Raw genomic sequence first — 17,872 nt, forward strand, 5'->3', positions numbered from 1 at the left:
CCAGAAGCTGTGGCAGTATACTGTCATACTATAACCATCCTACTATATAATCATCCTACTATAACCATCACTGCCTAAATTTCAAGTATTCTTTTCCTAATAAAATTTTCCTCATTATGAAAGAAATAATAGCTAAATTAATTGAGCATTTACTATATGTTGAGGCTATGCTAAATGCATTACATGTATTATCCTATTTGATCCTCATAATAGACCTGTGAATAGGTTGTTGTTGTTGTTGTTGTTGTTGTTTGAAGTGTTAGCAGAAAGATTTCTTAAATATTTATGTCTAGACTAGGGTGGCAAACCCAGTTGCCAAGAGGGGCCAGGCAGGTAACATAAGTTAAGTAGCAAGTGGACAAGCTTTGTTTGCACCTTAAAAATGAAGTTATAAAATTATAACCTCATATAACCATATGGATAAGGTAGGTATTTGTATCTCTATTTTTAGTGGATGAAGAAATTAAGGCTCAGAGGAGTTATATAATTTGACCACAGGCAGCAAGTTATGAGGATTCAAATCAGTGTCTGTATTCTTATCTCTTGTGTCTCTCAAGTGATCACAGAAACCTGGAAAAAGCACATGGAAGAAAAAGTCACTCATACTTACTCCCCAGAGATATTCACTGATAAGAATGTGTTGCATTCTTCACCCCTCTCTTTTTTCTATTCATATTTGTAATGATTAATTATGGTCCTATGGCATATACAAAGTTGCATTATCTCATTTTAAAATAATGCTTCTTTCTAATTAATATGTACTTATTGTCATAAATTTTGTGCTAGAGATCTAAATTCATTTTTTCTAAATGGTGAGGCAATTTTACAAATAACACTTATTAAATTATCCATAATTTTACTGGATGTTTGAAAGGGCAACTTTATCTTAAGTTTGTGTGTGTGTAAACTTCTGAACTTTCTGTGATTTGATCTTTATATTACAACCTTTAATGCAAAATATTATTAAAATCTTATGATGCGTTCTAAATCCAGTAATGCAAGTTCTTCCTCAAAACATTCTGTTTTAAAATTATTCCTGGGTATTCTTTCATTTATCCGTAAAGTGAGTACTTAACTGGGTGCCAGGAGCTATACTAGGCTTTGGGATGCTTGTAGAATTTTGTCAAGTTTTACGGCAAATCCTAGTCGGAGGACTGTGTTAACATTATACAATAAACTGATGAGAATTCACATCTTTACTATTAAATCTTCTCATGCAGACAGATTAAATCTCCATTTTTTGGCCTAATATCTGTATCCTTCCTTAACATTTTATAACTTTCTTCATGTATTGTCAATACTTTTCTTAATAAGTTTATGTCTAGAAATTTTTTCATTTTGTTACTATTAAATGGGATTATTTTTCTATTACATTTTCCAAGTAGTTATTACCTGTATGTTGGAAAGCTGTTTGATTTTTATGTTTATTTGTAACAATCCACCTTACTAAACTTACTTCCTAGTTTTGATAGATTTTTAGTTGAGTCTCTTGAGTTTTGCAGATAGCCAATCTTATCATTTGAAAAGAAGCATAGTTTCAACTCCCTTTTTCCCAATATTTATGCTTATTTCCTTTCTTGAATAATTATGTAGGCCAGCAGTTCTAGAATGATGTTAAATGGTGGCAGTGATAGTGGGCCTCAGTAAAGGGATTCTCGTCAATGTTTCTTCATAATGTTATTAAATATTTTTATCCAGAATGGATGTTGAACATTATCAAATGCCTTCTCAGAATCTATCAAGATGATCATAAAATTTTTAATCCTTTGACCTACTGATTTGATCAATTATACTAAAATATTTTCCAACACTAAGCCATTCTTGTATTTCCGATTTTCTGAATTTCTTTTGGCTGTTAATCTAGAATTTTTTTTATACTCATAAGTGTGATTCATTTATAGTTTTTTTTTGTGTGTGTGTACGTGCTCTATTTGTCAGAATTTGCTATCAGAGTTTCACTAACTTTTTATATAAACTGGGAAGCTTGCCATCACTTTCTATGCTTGAAACTATTTAAATATCAAGGAAATTACTTCTTACATGGCAGTGTTGAGCTTTTGCTAGGCAAAAACACATTTTTTGCCTAATAAATCTGCCTCTCTTGTTTCTTATTAGCCTATAAACAAGTAAGAGGGGCCAACCAGGTGCCTGAGACATTATAAAAAACAACATCAAAAAGACCAGCGTTCATATAACATACCATCCAAATGATCATCTAGATGATAAAGAATGAATTTATGATACGATTTCAATTTTCTTAAATTTACCAAGGCTTGATTTGTGACCCAAGATATGATCTATCCTGGAGAATGTTCCATGAGCACTTGAGAAGAAAGAGTATTATGTTGTTTTTGGATGGAATGTCCTATAAATATCAATTAAGTCCATCTGGTCTAATGTGTCATTTAAAGCTTGTGTGTCCTTATTTATTTTCATTTTGGATGATCAGTTCTTTGGTGAAAGTGGGGTGTTAAAGTCCCCTACTATTATTGTGTTACTGTCAATTTCCCCTTTTATGGCTGTTAGCACTAGATATCAATTACAGGAAAAAAACTGTAAAAAATACAAACACATGGAGGTTAAACAATACGCTACTAAATAACCAAGAGATCACTGAAGAAATCAAAGAGGAAATCAGAAAATACCTAGAAACAAATGACAATGAAAACACGACAACCCAAAACCTATGGGATGCAGCAAAAGCAGTTCTAAGAGGGAAGTTTATAGCAATACTATCCTACCTCAAGAAACAAGAAACATCTCAAATAAACAACCTAACCTTATACCTAAAGCAATTAGAGAAAGAAGAACAAAAAAAACCCCCCAAAGTTAGCAGAAGGAAAGAAATCATAAAGATCAGATCAGAAATAAATGAAAAAGAAATGAAGGAAACAATAGCAAAGATCAATAAAACTATGGTTCTTTGAAAAGATAAACAAAATTGATAAACCATTATCCAGACTCATCAAGAAAAAAAGGGAGAACACTCAAATCAACAGAATTAGAAATGAAAAAGGAGTAGTAACAACTGACAGTGCAGAAATACAAAGGATCATGAGAGATTACTACAAGCAACTATATGCCAATAAAATGGAAAACCTGGAAGAAATGGACAGATTCTTAGAAAAGCACAACCTTCTGAGACTGAACCAGGAAGAAATAGAAAATACGAACAGACCAATCACAAGCACTGAAATTGAGACTGTGATTAAAAATCTTCCAACAAACAAAAGCCCAGGACCAGATGGCTTCACAGGCAAATTCCATCAAACATTGAGAGAAGAGCTAACACCTATCCTTCTCAAATTCTTCCAAAATATAACAGAGGGAGGAACACTCCTAAACTCATTCTACAAGGCCACCATCGCCCTGATACCGAAACCAGACAAAGATGTCACAAAAAAAGAAACTACAGGCCAGTATCGCTGATGAACATAGATGCAAAAATCCTCAACAAAATACTAGCAAACAGAATACAACAGCACATTAAAAGGATCATACACCACGATTAAGTGGGGTTTATCCCAGGAATGCAAGGATTCTTGATTATACGCAAATCAATCAATGTGATACACCATATTAACAAATTGAAGGATAAAAACCATATGATCATCTCAATAGTTGCAGAAAAAGCTTTCAACAAAATTCAACACCCATTTATTTTAAAAACCCTCCAGAAAGTGGGCATAGAGGGAACCTACCTCACCATAATAAAGGCCATATATGACAAACCCACAGCCAACATCATTCTCAGTGGTGAAAAACTGAAAGCATTTCCTCTAAGATCAGGAGCAAGACAAGGGTGTCCACTCTCACCACTGTTATTCAACATAGTTCTGGAAGTTTTAGCCACAGCAATCAGAGAATTAAAAAAATAAAAGGAATCCAAATCAGAAAAGAAGAAGTAAACCTGTCACTGTTTGCAGATGACATGATACTATACGTAGAGAATCCTAAAGGTGCTACCAGAAAAATACTGGAGCTAATCAATGAATCTGGTAAAGTAGCAGGATACAAAATTAATGCACAAGAATCTCTTGCATTCCTATACACTAATGACGAAAAATCTGAAAGAGAAATTAAGGAAACACTCCCATTTACCACTGCAACAAAAAAATAAAATAGCTAGGAATAAACCTACCCAAAGAGGCAAAAGATATATGTATGCAGAAAACTATAAGACACTGATGAAGGAAATTAAAGATGATACAAACAGATGGAGAGATATACCATGTTCGTGGATTGGAAGAATCAACATTTTGAAAATGACTATACTACCCAAAGCCATCTACAGATTCAATGCAATCCCTATCAAACTACCAATGGCATTTTTCACAGAAGTAGAACAAAAAATTTCACAATTTGTATGGAAACACAAAAGACCCCAAATAGCCAAAGCAATCTTGAGAAAGAAAAACAGAACTGGAGGAATCAGACTCCCTGACTTCAGACTATACTACAAAGCTACAGTAATCAAGACAGTATGGTACTGGCACAAAAACAGAACTATAGATCAATGGAACAGGATAGAAAGCCCAGAGATAAACCCACGCACATACGGTCACCTTATTTTTGATAAAGGGGGCAAGAATATACAGTGGAGAAAAGACAGACTCTTCAATAAGTGGTGCTGGGAAAACTGGATAGTTACATGTAAAACAATGAAAATAGAACACTTCCTAACACCGTACACAAAAATAAACTGAAAATGGATTAAAGACCTAAATGTAAGGCCAGACACTATCAAACTCTTAGAGGAAAACATAGGCAGAACACTCTATGACATAAATCACAGCAAGATCCTTTTTGACCCACCTCCTAGAGAAATGGAAATAAAAACAAAAATAAACAAATGGGACCTAATGAAACTTAAAAGCTTTTGCACAACAAAGGACACCATAAACAAGATGAAAAGACAACCCTCACAGTGGGAGAAAATATTTGCAAACGAAGCAACTGACAAAGGATTAATCTCCAAAATATACAAATAGCTCATGCAGCTCAATATCAACAAAACAAACAACCCAATCCAAAAGTGGGCAGAAGACCTAAATAGACATTTCTCCAAAGAAGATATACAGATTGCCAACAAACACATGAAAGGATGCTCAACATCACTAATGATTAGAGAAATGCAAATCAAAACCACAGTGAGGTATCACCACACCAGTCAGAATGGCCATCATCAAAAAATCTACAAACAATAAATGCTGGAGAGGGTGTGGAGCAAGGGAACCCTCTTGCACTGTTGGCAGGAATGTAAATTGATACAGCCACTATGGAGAACAGTATGGAGGTTCCTTAAAAAACTAAAAATAGAACTACCATATGACCCAGCAATCCCACTACTGGGCATATACCCTGAGAAAACCATAGTTCAAAAAGAGTCATGTTCCACAATGTTCATTGCAGCACTATTTACAATAGCCAGGACATGGAAGCACCCTAAGTGTCCATTGACAGATGAATGGATAAAGAAGATGTGGCACATATATACAATGGAGTATTACTCAGCCATAAAAAGAAATGAAATTGAGGTGGATAGACCTATAGTCTGTCATACAGAGTGAAGTAAGTCAGAAAGAGAAAAACAAATACCGTATGTTAACACATATATATGGAATCTAAAAAAAAAAAAAAAAAAGGTTCTGATGAACCTAGAGGCAGGACAGGATTAAAGACGCAGACGTAGAGAATGGACTTGAGGACACGGGGAGGGGGAAGGGTAAGCTGGGACGAAGTGAGAGAGTGGCATGGACATATATACACTACCAAATGTAAAATAGATAGCTAGTGGGAAGCAGCCGCATAGCACAGGGAGATCAGCTCAGTGCTTTTTGTCCACCTAGAGGGGTCGGATAGGGAGTGTGAGAGGGAGATGCAAGAGGGAGGAGATATGGGGATATATGTATACGTATAGCTGATTCACTTTGTTATACAGCAGCAACTAACACAACATTGTAAAGTAATTATACTCCAATAAAGATGTTAAAAAGAATGAATTTATGTGTTTATCATATTATCTTCAAAATTAAGACCAAAATTATAAACAAATACTCTTGGACAACTCACCAACTAAAGCCTGAGAAGTATTGACCCAGACTACTAAGATGGCTTGTTACTCAATCTGTTTGAGCCTGTATAAAATGCATTTGTTAATTCATTCAAAAATGAATTCTTTAATTCATTCAAAAGCACTTGAGTACCTTCTTGTGTTAGACATGATTCTAGACACTGAGCAACAGAGGTGAACAAGACACTTGAAGCTCCTGTCCTTGAGGTGGTTACATTTTAATGGGCAGTAGAGGGGGAAAAAGTAAACACATAGAAAGAATATATAACACAGTAATCGGGCAGGTGGTGATTGGGGTAGGGGCGCTGGAGTGTTAAGATAACCAGGGAGGACATCTCTGAAGAGGGAACATTTAACTGAAACCTGGATGGAGAGAGGAAGCAGGGCTTCTGGAAGATGAACAGTGTTCTATAATGTTTCTCAGAGTCTGTAGTGATTCCTTTCACATCAAATTGTGGCATGAAATCACAGATTTTACATCTTTCCACAAATTGCCTTTTCTCACTGGAATATAGAAATAGATGATATCTCTCATGCTACAAACCTAAGTCTCTTTTCAAATTCACTAATTATTCCAAATCTGACAATAAGGTTAACCCTTTTTAACATTTAAAAAATTGGAATATTTTTGCTAGGGGTTTTACTCCAATGTATATATATTTTTTGAATTTCTGAATTTTATTTTATTTATTTTTTTATACAACACGTTCTTATTAGTTATCCATTTTATACATATTAGTGTATATATGTCAATCCCAATCTCCCAATTCATCACACACTCCAATATATTTTTAAGAAATTTTGTCAGTGGAGAATATTGAGGTTTTTTAACACAGAAAATTATATAATAATACAGAGGATGGCAGCTAATATGGAGCAGGCTTCCTGTGTGCCAAGCCTTTTCTAAGTTCATTGTTTACAGCCATTATCTCAGTTAATGTTGCAGCGATGTTTTCAGTTTAATTATCCTCCTTTTGCCCAGTAGAAGTTTAGACAAGGAGATCAAATGATTCACCAAAGCCACACTGACTGAGTCATAACTCACACGCCCAAGGCTGTCTACCTACCCCCAGCTACCTTTTGCTAACACAGCCAATTACTATTTTTCAACCCAGTCAACTTCAAAAGACCCTCAAAGAGAATTTGAAAGGAAGGAAAATGAGTTCCCAACTGATGCATATAAAAGCTCAGAAGAGTTGCATCTGTCATTTGATGAAGATGATAAAGAAAATGTTGCTAATATTATTAGCCAAATCTTTCCTAATATAAACAGATTAGCTGATAAAGCATATTATTCTTTCACTGCAGTGTTCACTCTTGAATCCCAAAGAGAAAGCTCTTTAGAGGACAACGAAGAAGCCAAAATGAAGTCAGATGATAAAGACGGTAACCAAATGAGCTGCTAATGCCATGCTTGTGGATCTTATTCCCATTTATTCCATATTTTATCATGTTTATATTGAAGCTTAAAATTACCCACCCCCCTCCCTCAAATTGGAAACTTCAGGAGAAAAAGAGTTAGCTTCTCTCTTACAGATTTAAACTGAGCAGCTGTAGAACAGAAATAGATTTACCAGAATGAAGAAGAAAATAGAACCCAGCAAGTCTAATACAGTTAGAACGCCCCCCAAATTTTTTTGTATGTTTCCAGACGTGACACAATCATTATCATACAATAATAAATTTTCTTAAAAGCTCTCTGCTTCCTTTAATGGGTTGGAATCAAAGCATCATAAACCCAAAGTTGTAGCTATGAAATGTTATCATTTAGTGCTATTTACCCTTATAAAACTTTTCCATTTATATAATCAAGAGCATACAATGTAAACTATTTTTATTTTTTATTCATGTTACATTTAATTATATAATTTCATTAGAAAATACTTTAACCCTCATTTAAAATTACTGCACAATTTCCCTATTTATAGGTAATAGTTTTAACTAGTTCATTACATCAAAAACTTAAATTATTTTTTTGCTACTAATACAAATAATGCTCCAGTGAATTTTTTTCCAATGAATTTTCTACATGAAGTTTTGTCTGCATGTTGACATAAGTGGAGTCACTAGTTTGATGAGTATGAAGCTACAGACAGAGTCAAATTGCTTTGCATGAAATTGTTCCAAATTATGTTCCCGTCAGGAATATACAAACTACATATTATAGTTTCCTCGGTATTTTCTCTTTTTAAATATTATTTTAATTTTTATTTGACTATTTCTGAAGTTTAGTATTTTAATACTGTGTTAGCCATTTATATTTCTTCTTTTCTGAGGTGACTATTTTTGTCTTTTGCCCATTTTTCTAAATTGTATCAGTTATATGGTTCCTATATAAATTTTCTATATTACTCACTTATTTTTCATATTTTTTTTCCAAATTGGGTGGTTTGTCTTTTAAATCAGCTTGCTGTTTTTGAAGTAGAGGAATTTTTCACATTTTCATAGTCAAATCATTACTTTCCCTTTGTTGATTTCTTCCATTTACTTTCAGGCTTAAAAAGTCTTCCTCTCAACCGGAGATTTAATATATATACTTATATTCTTTTTTTTATTGGTCTGACCTTTTTGTATTTAATTTTTAATTGCATATATAATTTATTGTGTTATATAATGTAGGGCTGATCTTTTCTATTTGGTTTCTCCTCCTGATTCAGATAGACGTGTCTTTGCCTTGTGTTTATTTCAAGCTGAGTAGGAATTGAACTGGGCACTGTCAGAAACTTATATATGACACTCCTCCTCCCCCAGCATGCATGCGTACACACACACTTAACAAAAGACCCAGAAATTAAAATTTTGGCCAAGTGGCATCTGGGAACCCCATCTCTGCTGCTGCAGAGTTCCCAGCACCAATACATACACAAAGAGAGTCCCTCCCTTGTATTATCTGTTCCCTCTTTGGGGGATGCTGTCCAAGGTAGAAGCAGTCATCAGTGCCTCTACCCACTGCTGGAGGGATGCCAGTGCTGCCAGTGTACCCTGGTAAAAGGCACCCTTTCTCCCCCCTATGTCTGAGATAAGCACAGCCTTTACCTCCTGGAGCCAAGAGTCTGTTAGTTACCTCAGGAAGGGAAAATTTGATTTTTTTTCAATTTACATCCACTGGCATTATATGAAACTGAAATTACTCTTGGTTTTGTCATAAGTTAAGTCATTATCTTTATTTTCTACTGCTGATAGATATGTTTACCTATTTGATTATTATGGTTGTTATTTTAATTTTTTAAGAAATTGAGAACATGAGTCCTGGGTCCCTGGGCCCGTACCACAATCTTTTTTGGGATTCACCTACACTTTAAATACTGTTCTTTACATGTTAACAGAGTTTTATTCACAGATGAAAAAGAAACAAGTGAAACGCCTACACTTCAAAGAAGTCAACAAGACTCTAGTCAAGATCTAATGTTGGATTCAAAAAAAGGTAAATTAATATTTGTGTAATTTGGTTTTCTTAGACTGTGGATCTAAAAATCACAAATAGTTCCTTTAGAATTTTGAAGGAGTAACGTGTGTGTGGTTTTTTTAAAAAAAAGTATTATTAATATCCACTTACTCTATCTTAAAGGCTACTATAATATGAACAGTTAGACATGCAGGAACACAGAAAAAAGAACATGTGATATATTGTTTTTGTGAACAAGAATATTGAGAAGATAGGAGATCTATCTTTTCTGCCATTCCTGGCATGTGGCTACTGTAATAATTCACAAGATGGCTGCTAGCATGCCAGCCATCATATCAGTGTGCAGGAAAAGGGAAAAGGCAAGGGACAAAAAATTGGCATTCCATCCAGCTGAGTTATTCCTCTTTAAATAGAAAACAAGAAGACTCACCGCCTCCCCTCCCCAAATTTTTCTTGCATCTTATCCACCAGCCATCCAAACTATAAGGGAAGTTAGGAGATGTAGTGTTTTTAGCTAGGCACATTGCTGACCCTAACAAAATCAGGGTTCTGTTACTAAGGAAAAGGAGACCAGATATTGGGTAGACCACTAGCATCTTCTGGCACATTTAGTATCTTTGCCTGGCTATTTCTGCCTCCCCATGTCCTCTTTCCCTGGCTATCAGAAGATCTTGGGTTCTTGCCTCTTCCACTCTGGCTCTCCAGAAACTGCTGGCTCTCTCTATCCCTGAGGACAGACTTCTCACTTCACGACAGGGAGGGCAGCAGGCAGCTGCTCTTCAAAGGTCCTTTGGGGTTTTTCTGGGCAAGGATCATTTGGGCTCTGGCAGGAGACCCTGATGGATAGAGCCTTGGGGCAGCTCAGGAGGCACTATTGGAAAGGCAGAGGTAGAGGAGTCAGGTGGAGCTGCCAATCTCATGTCCCATTAGAGGAGTGGATGAATGTTTACATCATGTTGCAGCCTGTGAGCCAGCTCAGCTGTGTAAGGAAACATTCAGCACACAATGAGACAAGAATCAAGTCTAACGCTTCAAAAACCAGCCTATGCCACCCTTTCTTCCATCCCCTCCAACTTGCCTACCTCCTGTCCTCTTATTGTCCCATTTAGTTTCATGCTTATAATTGGAAGTATTTATTTTGTTTTCTGACTCATTCCCTAGATGCCCAAGTTTTAGCTTGACCCCTGGAAGCCTTTGGTTCCTACGTCTTCTCCCTGGCTTCCTGAGTTTTGACTCCTGCCTGACATGACTTTTTTCATGCCTCATTCACTTTCATTCTGATGCACTGGCTTTAAGCCACTGCTCTGTTATTTTGTGATTCCTGACTTATTTCCTGTCTAGTCTATTTCTCCCTTTTTCTGGCATGTGCTGCAGGAACACGAAGAGTACTTCCTTGGGTTAGGTATTTACAATCATGTTCTATTGCAAATAGCATTGTTTACTAAAATTATTAATGGCATTAATTTATTGATTTATTTAACTTTAGATGTAATAGAATATGTGATAGAAGAGGTAACTGCAGATCATCCAGAAGTTCTTTCCATAATAAAGGAGACGGTAAAAATGGCAAAGGACATGAACTTTGAACAGCCACATGAAAAAATTGCTGAAATCTTAGACGAAGTTCTCCAAGAGGTAAGAAATCCAGGCCCTTTATTTTTATCATTGATTTCACAGTAACTGAGAAAATGTTAACCTAGTATATGTACAATTATTTTAGAATCCTGTATGACAGTGTTGAAATCTGTAGCCTTCAAATTCATGTGCATTTTACAGTCAACATTGTTATGTGTAATATACCCCAGTGAACAGTTGCTTATAAATTTTCAATAATTATCAACAAATGTGTAATATAATTTCATAGCTTTGACGTTTATTCTTCATTAACTTTTATTGTCTTTAATTCAGTCCAGTTGGTTAAAAGATAGTTTATATGAAGCAAGTACCAAAGTTACTTTCTCATCTATGAGCCGGTTATTTGTAAACCAAGACAGATTTTGCTCCCTAGCTAAGTAATTTCATCCAACCACCTTGAACAAGTTCATGGGGGATATGGATGGACACACCACAGATTTTCCAGTCTAAGGGGAAAATAAAGCCTCAGGTACTATGTCCTATCCATATCAAATCAGAAGGCTTGTAAAGACCATATGGATCTGTTTTGTACAGAGTGCTTGGGTAAGCATTCAGAGCAAAAGTTAAAGAGAACAAATCAGTTTTGGTCGTTCAATGAACTTGTGTATTTCTCTGTAATTTGAAAATGATGTAATTTAAAATCATGAGAAGAAAAAAAAATGTTCTCTGAGAGTATAGAACCACTCTGTAACACACTGGGTGAAATCCTTGAGCCCCAGGCTATACCCAAGGCAAGTTGTTATTCCCCGCTGAGCTTCCCAAAGAGATCTTTCAACTTCTCTATCTCTTCAGGTTGTTCTGTCATCAATTTATTTCTTCAGAAACATTCTGAGTACCTACTGTGCTAGAGCCTGGGGACACAAAGATGAATTAAACATAGCTCTTTCCGTTAAGGAGCTATCAGTCAGGTAGGGAAGGCTGACATAGAATCCAATAATTAACTATCATGTGCTAAGTGGTAACTAGATATGTACAAGGTATAGGAATGTCACGAAGGTCAAGGCTATTATCTCGTCCTGGGAGGTGAGACAGAGCATCCCAAAGGAGGAGACATCCAAGTCAGGGATGTCTTTAGCACTGTGAACATCCCATCCTTGCCCTTCACTGATAATTTGCTCCATTCTTTCCAGAGTTTATTCTGGAGGATACAAATCTACAGGGAGTACTACTAAAACACTTCTGATGTAGGAATATGAGTAGTGTCAATAGATGGTAAACTGTGAGTCTGGGATTGTGGGGGAGTTTAAATCACGTGAGATTTTAACATCAAAGCTCATATCAGATTGTCTTTTTCAAGAGAACAGAGACCAATGCAGGACACTGTTCTACCTGTCATCAGTTTCCATGATCTCTGAGTAGGAAACCTATTTTTAAAAAGTAGGTCATTACTAATTTCTTATATGTAAAGACAAAATCTTATTAAGGTATCTTTCTCAAATTAGTTTATAGATTTGATGCAATTATAATAAAAATGTCAATGTATTTTGGAAACTGACAAATGTCTCTAAAATTTATTTGGGAGAACCAATAGTTGAGACTTGGTAAGAACAGTCTGGCAAAGTATAACAGAGAGAGACTTACTCTACAAACTAGTAAAATGTGATGTTACAGTGGTTTATAAGCCTGATAATCATACAAGAACTAACAGAACCACAGAGCAGGCACAGATACAGACCTCAGTATAGATAAAAACTGAGTGTATACTAAGGTTTACATCACAACCCAAAAGGAAAGGAAGAATTATTTAATAGTGTTGATAAAATTAACTGGTAGGAAAAAAACAATTTAGATTCTCAGCTTATATCAAAATTAATTCCATATTAATTGTTAAATGTAAAAATGGCATGTTTTTACCTAGAAGAAAGTGTAGTGATATTGAAATGATCTTAGAATGGTCAAGTACTCTAGGCGCAAATGCCATGGAAGAACTCTTAGAGCAAAATCTCAATGAAGATGCTACTTAACAATGATTCCCTTTCCTTAAAAAATACACCATGAAAATCAAAATTTTAAAGCAAACATCAAACTGGGGAAAGTATTTATAATAAATATGACACATTAATTCCTCATTATAAAGGTTTCTTACAAATCAAGGAAAATATAATACCAATGTAAAAAACAAAGACGTAAACAGATTATTTCATCAAAGAAGAAATACAAATGGTTAACTGAAAAATTTTAATGTTCAAGTGTCAATAAAAATATGAAAAAAAGAGAGGCAATTTCTTACCTGTCAAATTGGCAAAGATTTTTTAAAACTTATAACAATCCATACTAGTGAGGCTGTAATGATATAGTCACATAGGAGTGAAAATTGTTATAGGCATTATGGAAGCAACATGACAATGTATATAAAAAGCCTTTAAAATGTTCATTCCTTTATTCTTTTTGACCTAAAAACACTTTTTATAGGAATCTAACCTAAAGAAATATATACTTAGACAAAGATTTATATATGCAGATGTCCATCATATCATCACAATGTTATAATAAAATTATGTTATATAAATGTTTAACATTAAGAGGATGATTAAACAAATTAGGGTTTATTCATTTGACTAAATACTATGAAGCCATTAAATTTTTTTCAAAAAAATTGAATGAGATAGGGAAACTATAAATTATATGTTGATGTTGTTTTAATTTTCATATCTTTGAAACTTAGTAAAATTTTTTATTAACCATTTATAATTTTTCCAGTTTTATTGATATATAATTGACATATAAGATTGTATTAGTTTAAAATGTGCAACATAATGATTTGATATATGTATATATTGCAAAATGATTACTACAATAAGTTTAGTTAACATGGTCACCTCACATAGTTACATTTGTGTGTGTGTGTGTGTTTGTGTGTGGTGAAAACTTTTAAGATCTACTCTCTTAGCAACTTTCAGATATACACTACAATATTATTAACTATAGTCACCATGCTGTACATTACATGCCTAGGATTTATCTATCTTATAACTGGATGTTTGTACCTTTTGACCACCTTCACCCATTTCCCCACCTCCAGCCCTGTCTCTGGCAATCACCAATCTGTTCTCTGTTTCTATGAATTTGGTTTTTCTAGATTCCACAAATAAGTGAGATCATGTAGTATATGTCTTTCTCTAACTTATTTCACTTATACTTCTTCATTATAGCTTTTTTTCCCCCAATTCTCTTATGTGAAACATTTCAAAGTGTTAAAATTCTTTTTTTCAAAATACTCTTCATTCAGATGGAAATTCAAAAAGCAGGTAATCTTAAATTCTGCATAGGCCAGAGGATTACACCAGTCTTCTTGAGATTTCTTCCCCTTTGACTTCTAATATTCTGTGATTTCCTGATGGCCCACAAACTTGTTTAAAACCTTCAGAATTGGTATATTCATAGATCCACATCTAATTTCCATACTTGTGTTGAAGTTATTATTATTGGGTGACAGGTAGAAGCCTTTCACATTGAAGGCTGAAAAGCAAAAGGGAAGTGAAGAGCATTGTCACTAAAAAAGGCAAACTGGGCTAGGACCTTGCTACTCAAAGAGTGGACCAAGGACCATTGTCACCTGAGAGCATGTTAGAAATACAGACTCTTGGGCCTTACCCTAGACCTTCTGAATCAGGATTTGGATTCTGTAATACTGAATAACATATAGTAAGCATGTATTGTTATATTTATTTAAGAAAGGCTTTTGCTTCCTGTTCTTAACTTTTAAAACTTATAGCTTTATTGCTTTAAAATTAAGTTTCTCTTTTAATATTAAGTGGCTCTTTTTATTTCCTTCTGAAAGTCAGAAAAACTCAAAGGATACTTGATTAAGGTCCACAAAAATAATATATCAAGGTAGCATCCTTTACTTGGGTAGATATGATGGTAATTTCAGTTTGCTGTTTTTTACAGGTAGCTGAAGAAAACAAGAATAGGTTTTATGGTGCCCCAAAATATGGAGGATGGATACTGGACAACTACCCTATTATGAAAGAACTGTGGATGGTCTTAGTCGACAAAGGAATTCTACCCGATTTAGTCATCTGTTTATCAGACACAGAAAACAATGGTTGGTAAATATTTATCATGTCAATTTAAAGTGAAGTTTTTATTGCTGATAATATTTTTAGTTAAAATATAAAATGAAAAACACTCCACCTTCCCTATGTACAAATACCACACCAGTGGTCCCTTCATGACCTAGAGGTACACAGAAGGAGGCATCCATCCACTGAGTAGGTGGCCACAGATGGTGTGGGATCACCTGATGTTCCAGCAGGCCCTTACAATTATTCTTTGGAGCTGAGAATCTAACACCCCATCCCAGTCAGCATTGTAACTTGTAAATGAAAAATATATGAGGCTGAGGGCAAAACTATATTTTAGTCCTTCTTCACCTTAAATGGGAAATACTAAGTACATAAAGATAGCAGAACTAAATTTTAATTATTCTGTCACTTTGTATAAAGCTATAGTAATCAAAACAGTATGGTACCACCAGACCACCAGAAAAACAGACACATAGTCCATTGGAACAGAACAGAGAGCCCAGAAGTAAACTCACACATATACGGTCAACTAATCTTTGATGAGGGGGCGAAGAATATTCTGTCATTTTGCCTCTTAAGGAAATACATTTGAAAAGAGAATTTCCATGGGGAGAATATATTATACTACCTCTTTTTATGTTTTAGTTATTTATGACATGCCCATATACACCTTTTAAAAAGGATTTAAGATGGTCTCTTAAAGAATCTGGGCTCTATTTAAATAAATGCTTAAAGGAAAATATATTTGGATATAGACAGAAATAATCTTTTCATTGTTAATTTCCAAAAATATATCTCACTATATTTTATAGAGCTTCAAAATTAACATTGTTCTCTTTATCTGTATTTCAGGAAAATATTTATTTAATAGACTGTATTTAGAGAATAAACAAGAAATTGACTCTAAGATTTTAGAAAGGTTATTGGATGAACTACTAAAGAAAAGAAAAGAGGAAGAAGCAGCAAGGTAAAATCTGCCTGGCACAATAAACTGGGTTAATTAACCTCTTATAGCTATTAAATATGTACTTACAATTTATATTTATGAAATGTCTTTAGCATCAAAATGGTGGCCTACTAACTAGATCCAGTTCTAATTCTAAGAAAAACAGTAATTTCACAAATACTTCCATAATCTCTAAAGTACAGAGTTGTGGCTGTTTTCACAGCCCCAAATCAGACATTCTAAACCAAATATCTACTTTCCAAAGACACTGTAAAAAAATGAGCACAGGGAAGATATTTTTTTCTACCATGTTTATCTGTGACTTAAATATTATAATTTTGCTAACTAGAATCCACAAATGAAAGAAATAATATAATAAAAAGTGAAAATACACTTGTGTGGTATGACTAAAATCCAAAGCCTAAGTTCTACATAAGGAAAGAACAAGACTACTTATTTATAATTGACAGGTTCAACATCAAGAGCTTATTCTCTAATCTGGGTGCAATGAAGAACATTTCAAAATGTGGACACACTTCCATCTGTTCATGGCTGGGGTCAAGACTAAACTTTAACTATCAAGTTCTTCAGACTGGAAAATAAAGTATAAAAAGAAAGAGTGACTTAATGTGCTAATTGTTCTTCCTTGCTGAAACAAGCTCTTTAGACACTAAAATTTTTAATTTGTCCACTGAGATTCCTACTTCTCCAAGCGTTAAAGCCTGAGACATTCAAAAACTAAATTTCTTTATATTAACCCATTAAACCTCCCACTATTAATGATGGCACCTATAGGAGCTTTCTCAAATGTTATTTCCTTTTCCCCTTCAGATATTAGCAATTTGTGCTGGGACTTAGGAGAGCTCTTTAAACTCTAGGAATTATGGAGCTGGGAGGTGGGTATTTGTTAGGGGCCGGGGGATAACTGATAACTGTGTGTCAGAGGATTTCGTTATTTGATGTTCATTGTTCACCTAAATTGGCCGTTCCTTTATGAACTTAACACAAAAATACATAAAGTATAATTTAGATTAGTTAATAAAATTGTTTGTAAAATTGACTAAAAGTATTAAGACAATAATTACAAACTTATTACATTTACTTTTAGCTTTTAAAAGTTCTGTTACAAATGGAACTACAATTTGCTAGGATTTAAGGGATTACCTCATTTTTTTCCAGTGTATGAGAAATAGTCAAATATTTAAGAACATATGAAGCTATCGACAAAACAGTAAAACGAAGTTCATGTGATTTCTAGGCTGAAGGTTTGCTACATTTTAAGTAGATAATTTAAAATACATTTAATCTATAGGTTTTTTTTTAAAGGAAAAAGACATCTCCACTGTCTCCCAACTCTTAACTTTCACCTCCCTCTTACCGTATGGAATTTTCCGAGCTATCTCTATAATCAATTTTTACTTCTTTTGATTCTAAATTTTTATGTCTTTATAAACTTCTTAATGGCAAGGACTTGCCCAGGTTGAAGCAGACTTTTCTCCATTTCTCTATGTTGCTTTTTTCTCATATACTGCAGAAAATGAAATTTAAAACAGTTTTTTTAAAAAAATGGTCAGAGATGCATTTGAAGGCCTTGCAACTTGGTTGGAAAAGAGATAAGATTAACAGGATTTAGAATTACATCTTTGGCCATATATCTACAGACATGCTGATTCTAGATTTTCCAACATCAGTTTCCAAATGTGTGAGTCAAATGCAGAATAATTTCTGTTATCACCATTTGTCTTTGTCTATCCAAGTAGTATATAGAAGTAGCTAGAAACTGG

At 34.3% G+C, this 17,872-nt stretch overlaps 1 protein-coding gene across 4 annotated transcripts in view; it reads left to right on the forward strand.

Annotated features, from left to right (window-relative positions):
• The window catches only part of AK9 (adenylate kinase 9), a 119,997-nt gene that overhangs the window by 38,474 nt on the left and 63,651 nt on the right, over positions 1 to 17,872 (forward strand). For 2 of the 4 annotated variants that reach the window (XM_082404706.1, XM_082404707.1), the window contains exons 14-18: positions 7,382 to 7,459; positions 9,414 to 9,497; positions 10,966 to 11,114; positions 15,006 to 15,162; positions 15,995 to 16,109. In XM_082404706.1, the coding sequence (XP_082260832.1) occupies positions 7,382 to 7,459; positions 9,414 to 9,497; positions 10,966 to 11,114; positions 15,006 to 15,162; positions 15,995 to 16,109 (583 nt within the window). Of the gene's footprint in view, positions 1 to 557; positions 5,680 to 7,381; positions 7,460 to 9,413; positions 9,498 to 10,965; positions 11,115 to 15,005; positions 15,163 to 15,994; positions 16,110 to 17,872 lie in introns of those variants that run through there. The other 2 variants (XM_082404708.1, XM_082404709.1) reach the window with 2 other exon arrangements.

This window comes from Balaenoptera borealis (genome assembly GCF_965194805.1).
Source record: "Balaenoptera borealis genome assembly, chromosome: 9".
Lineage (NCBI taxonomy): Eukaryota > Metazoa > Chordata > Mammalia > Artiodactyla > Balaenopteridae > Balaenoptera > Balaenoptera borealis.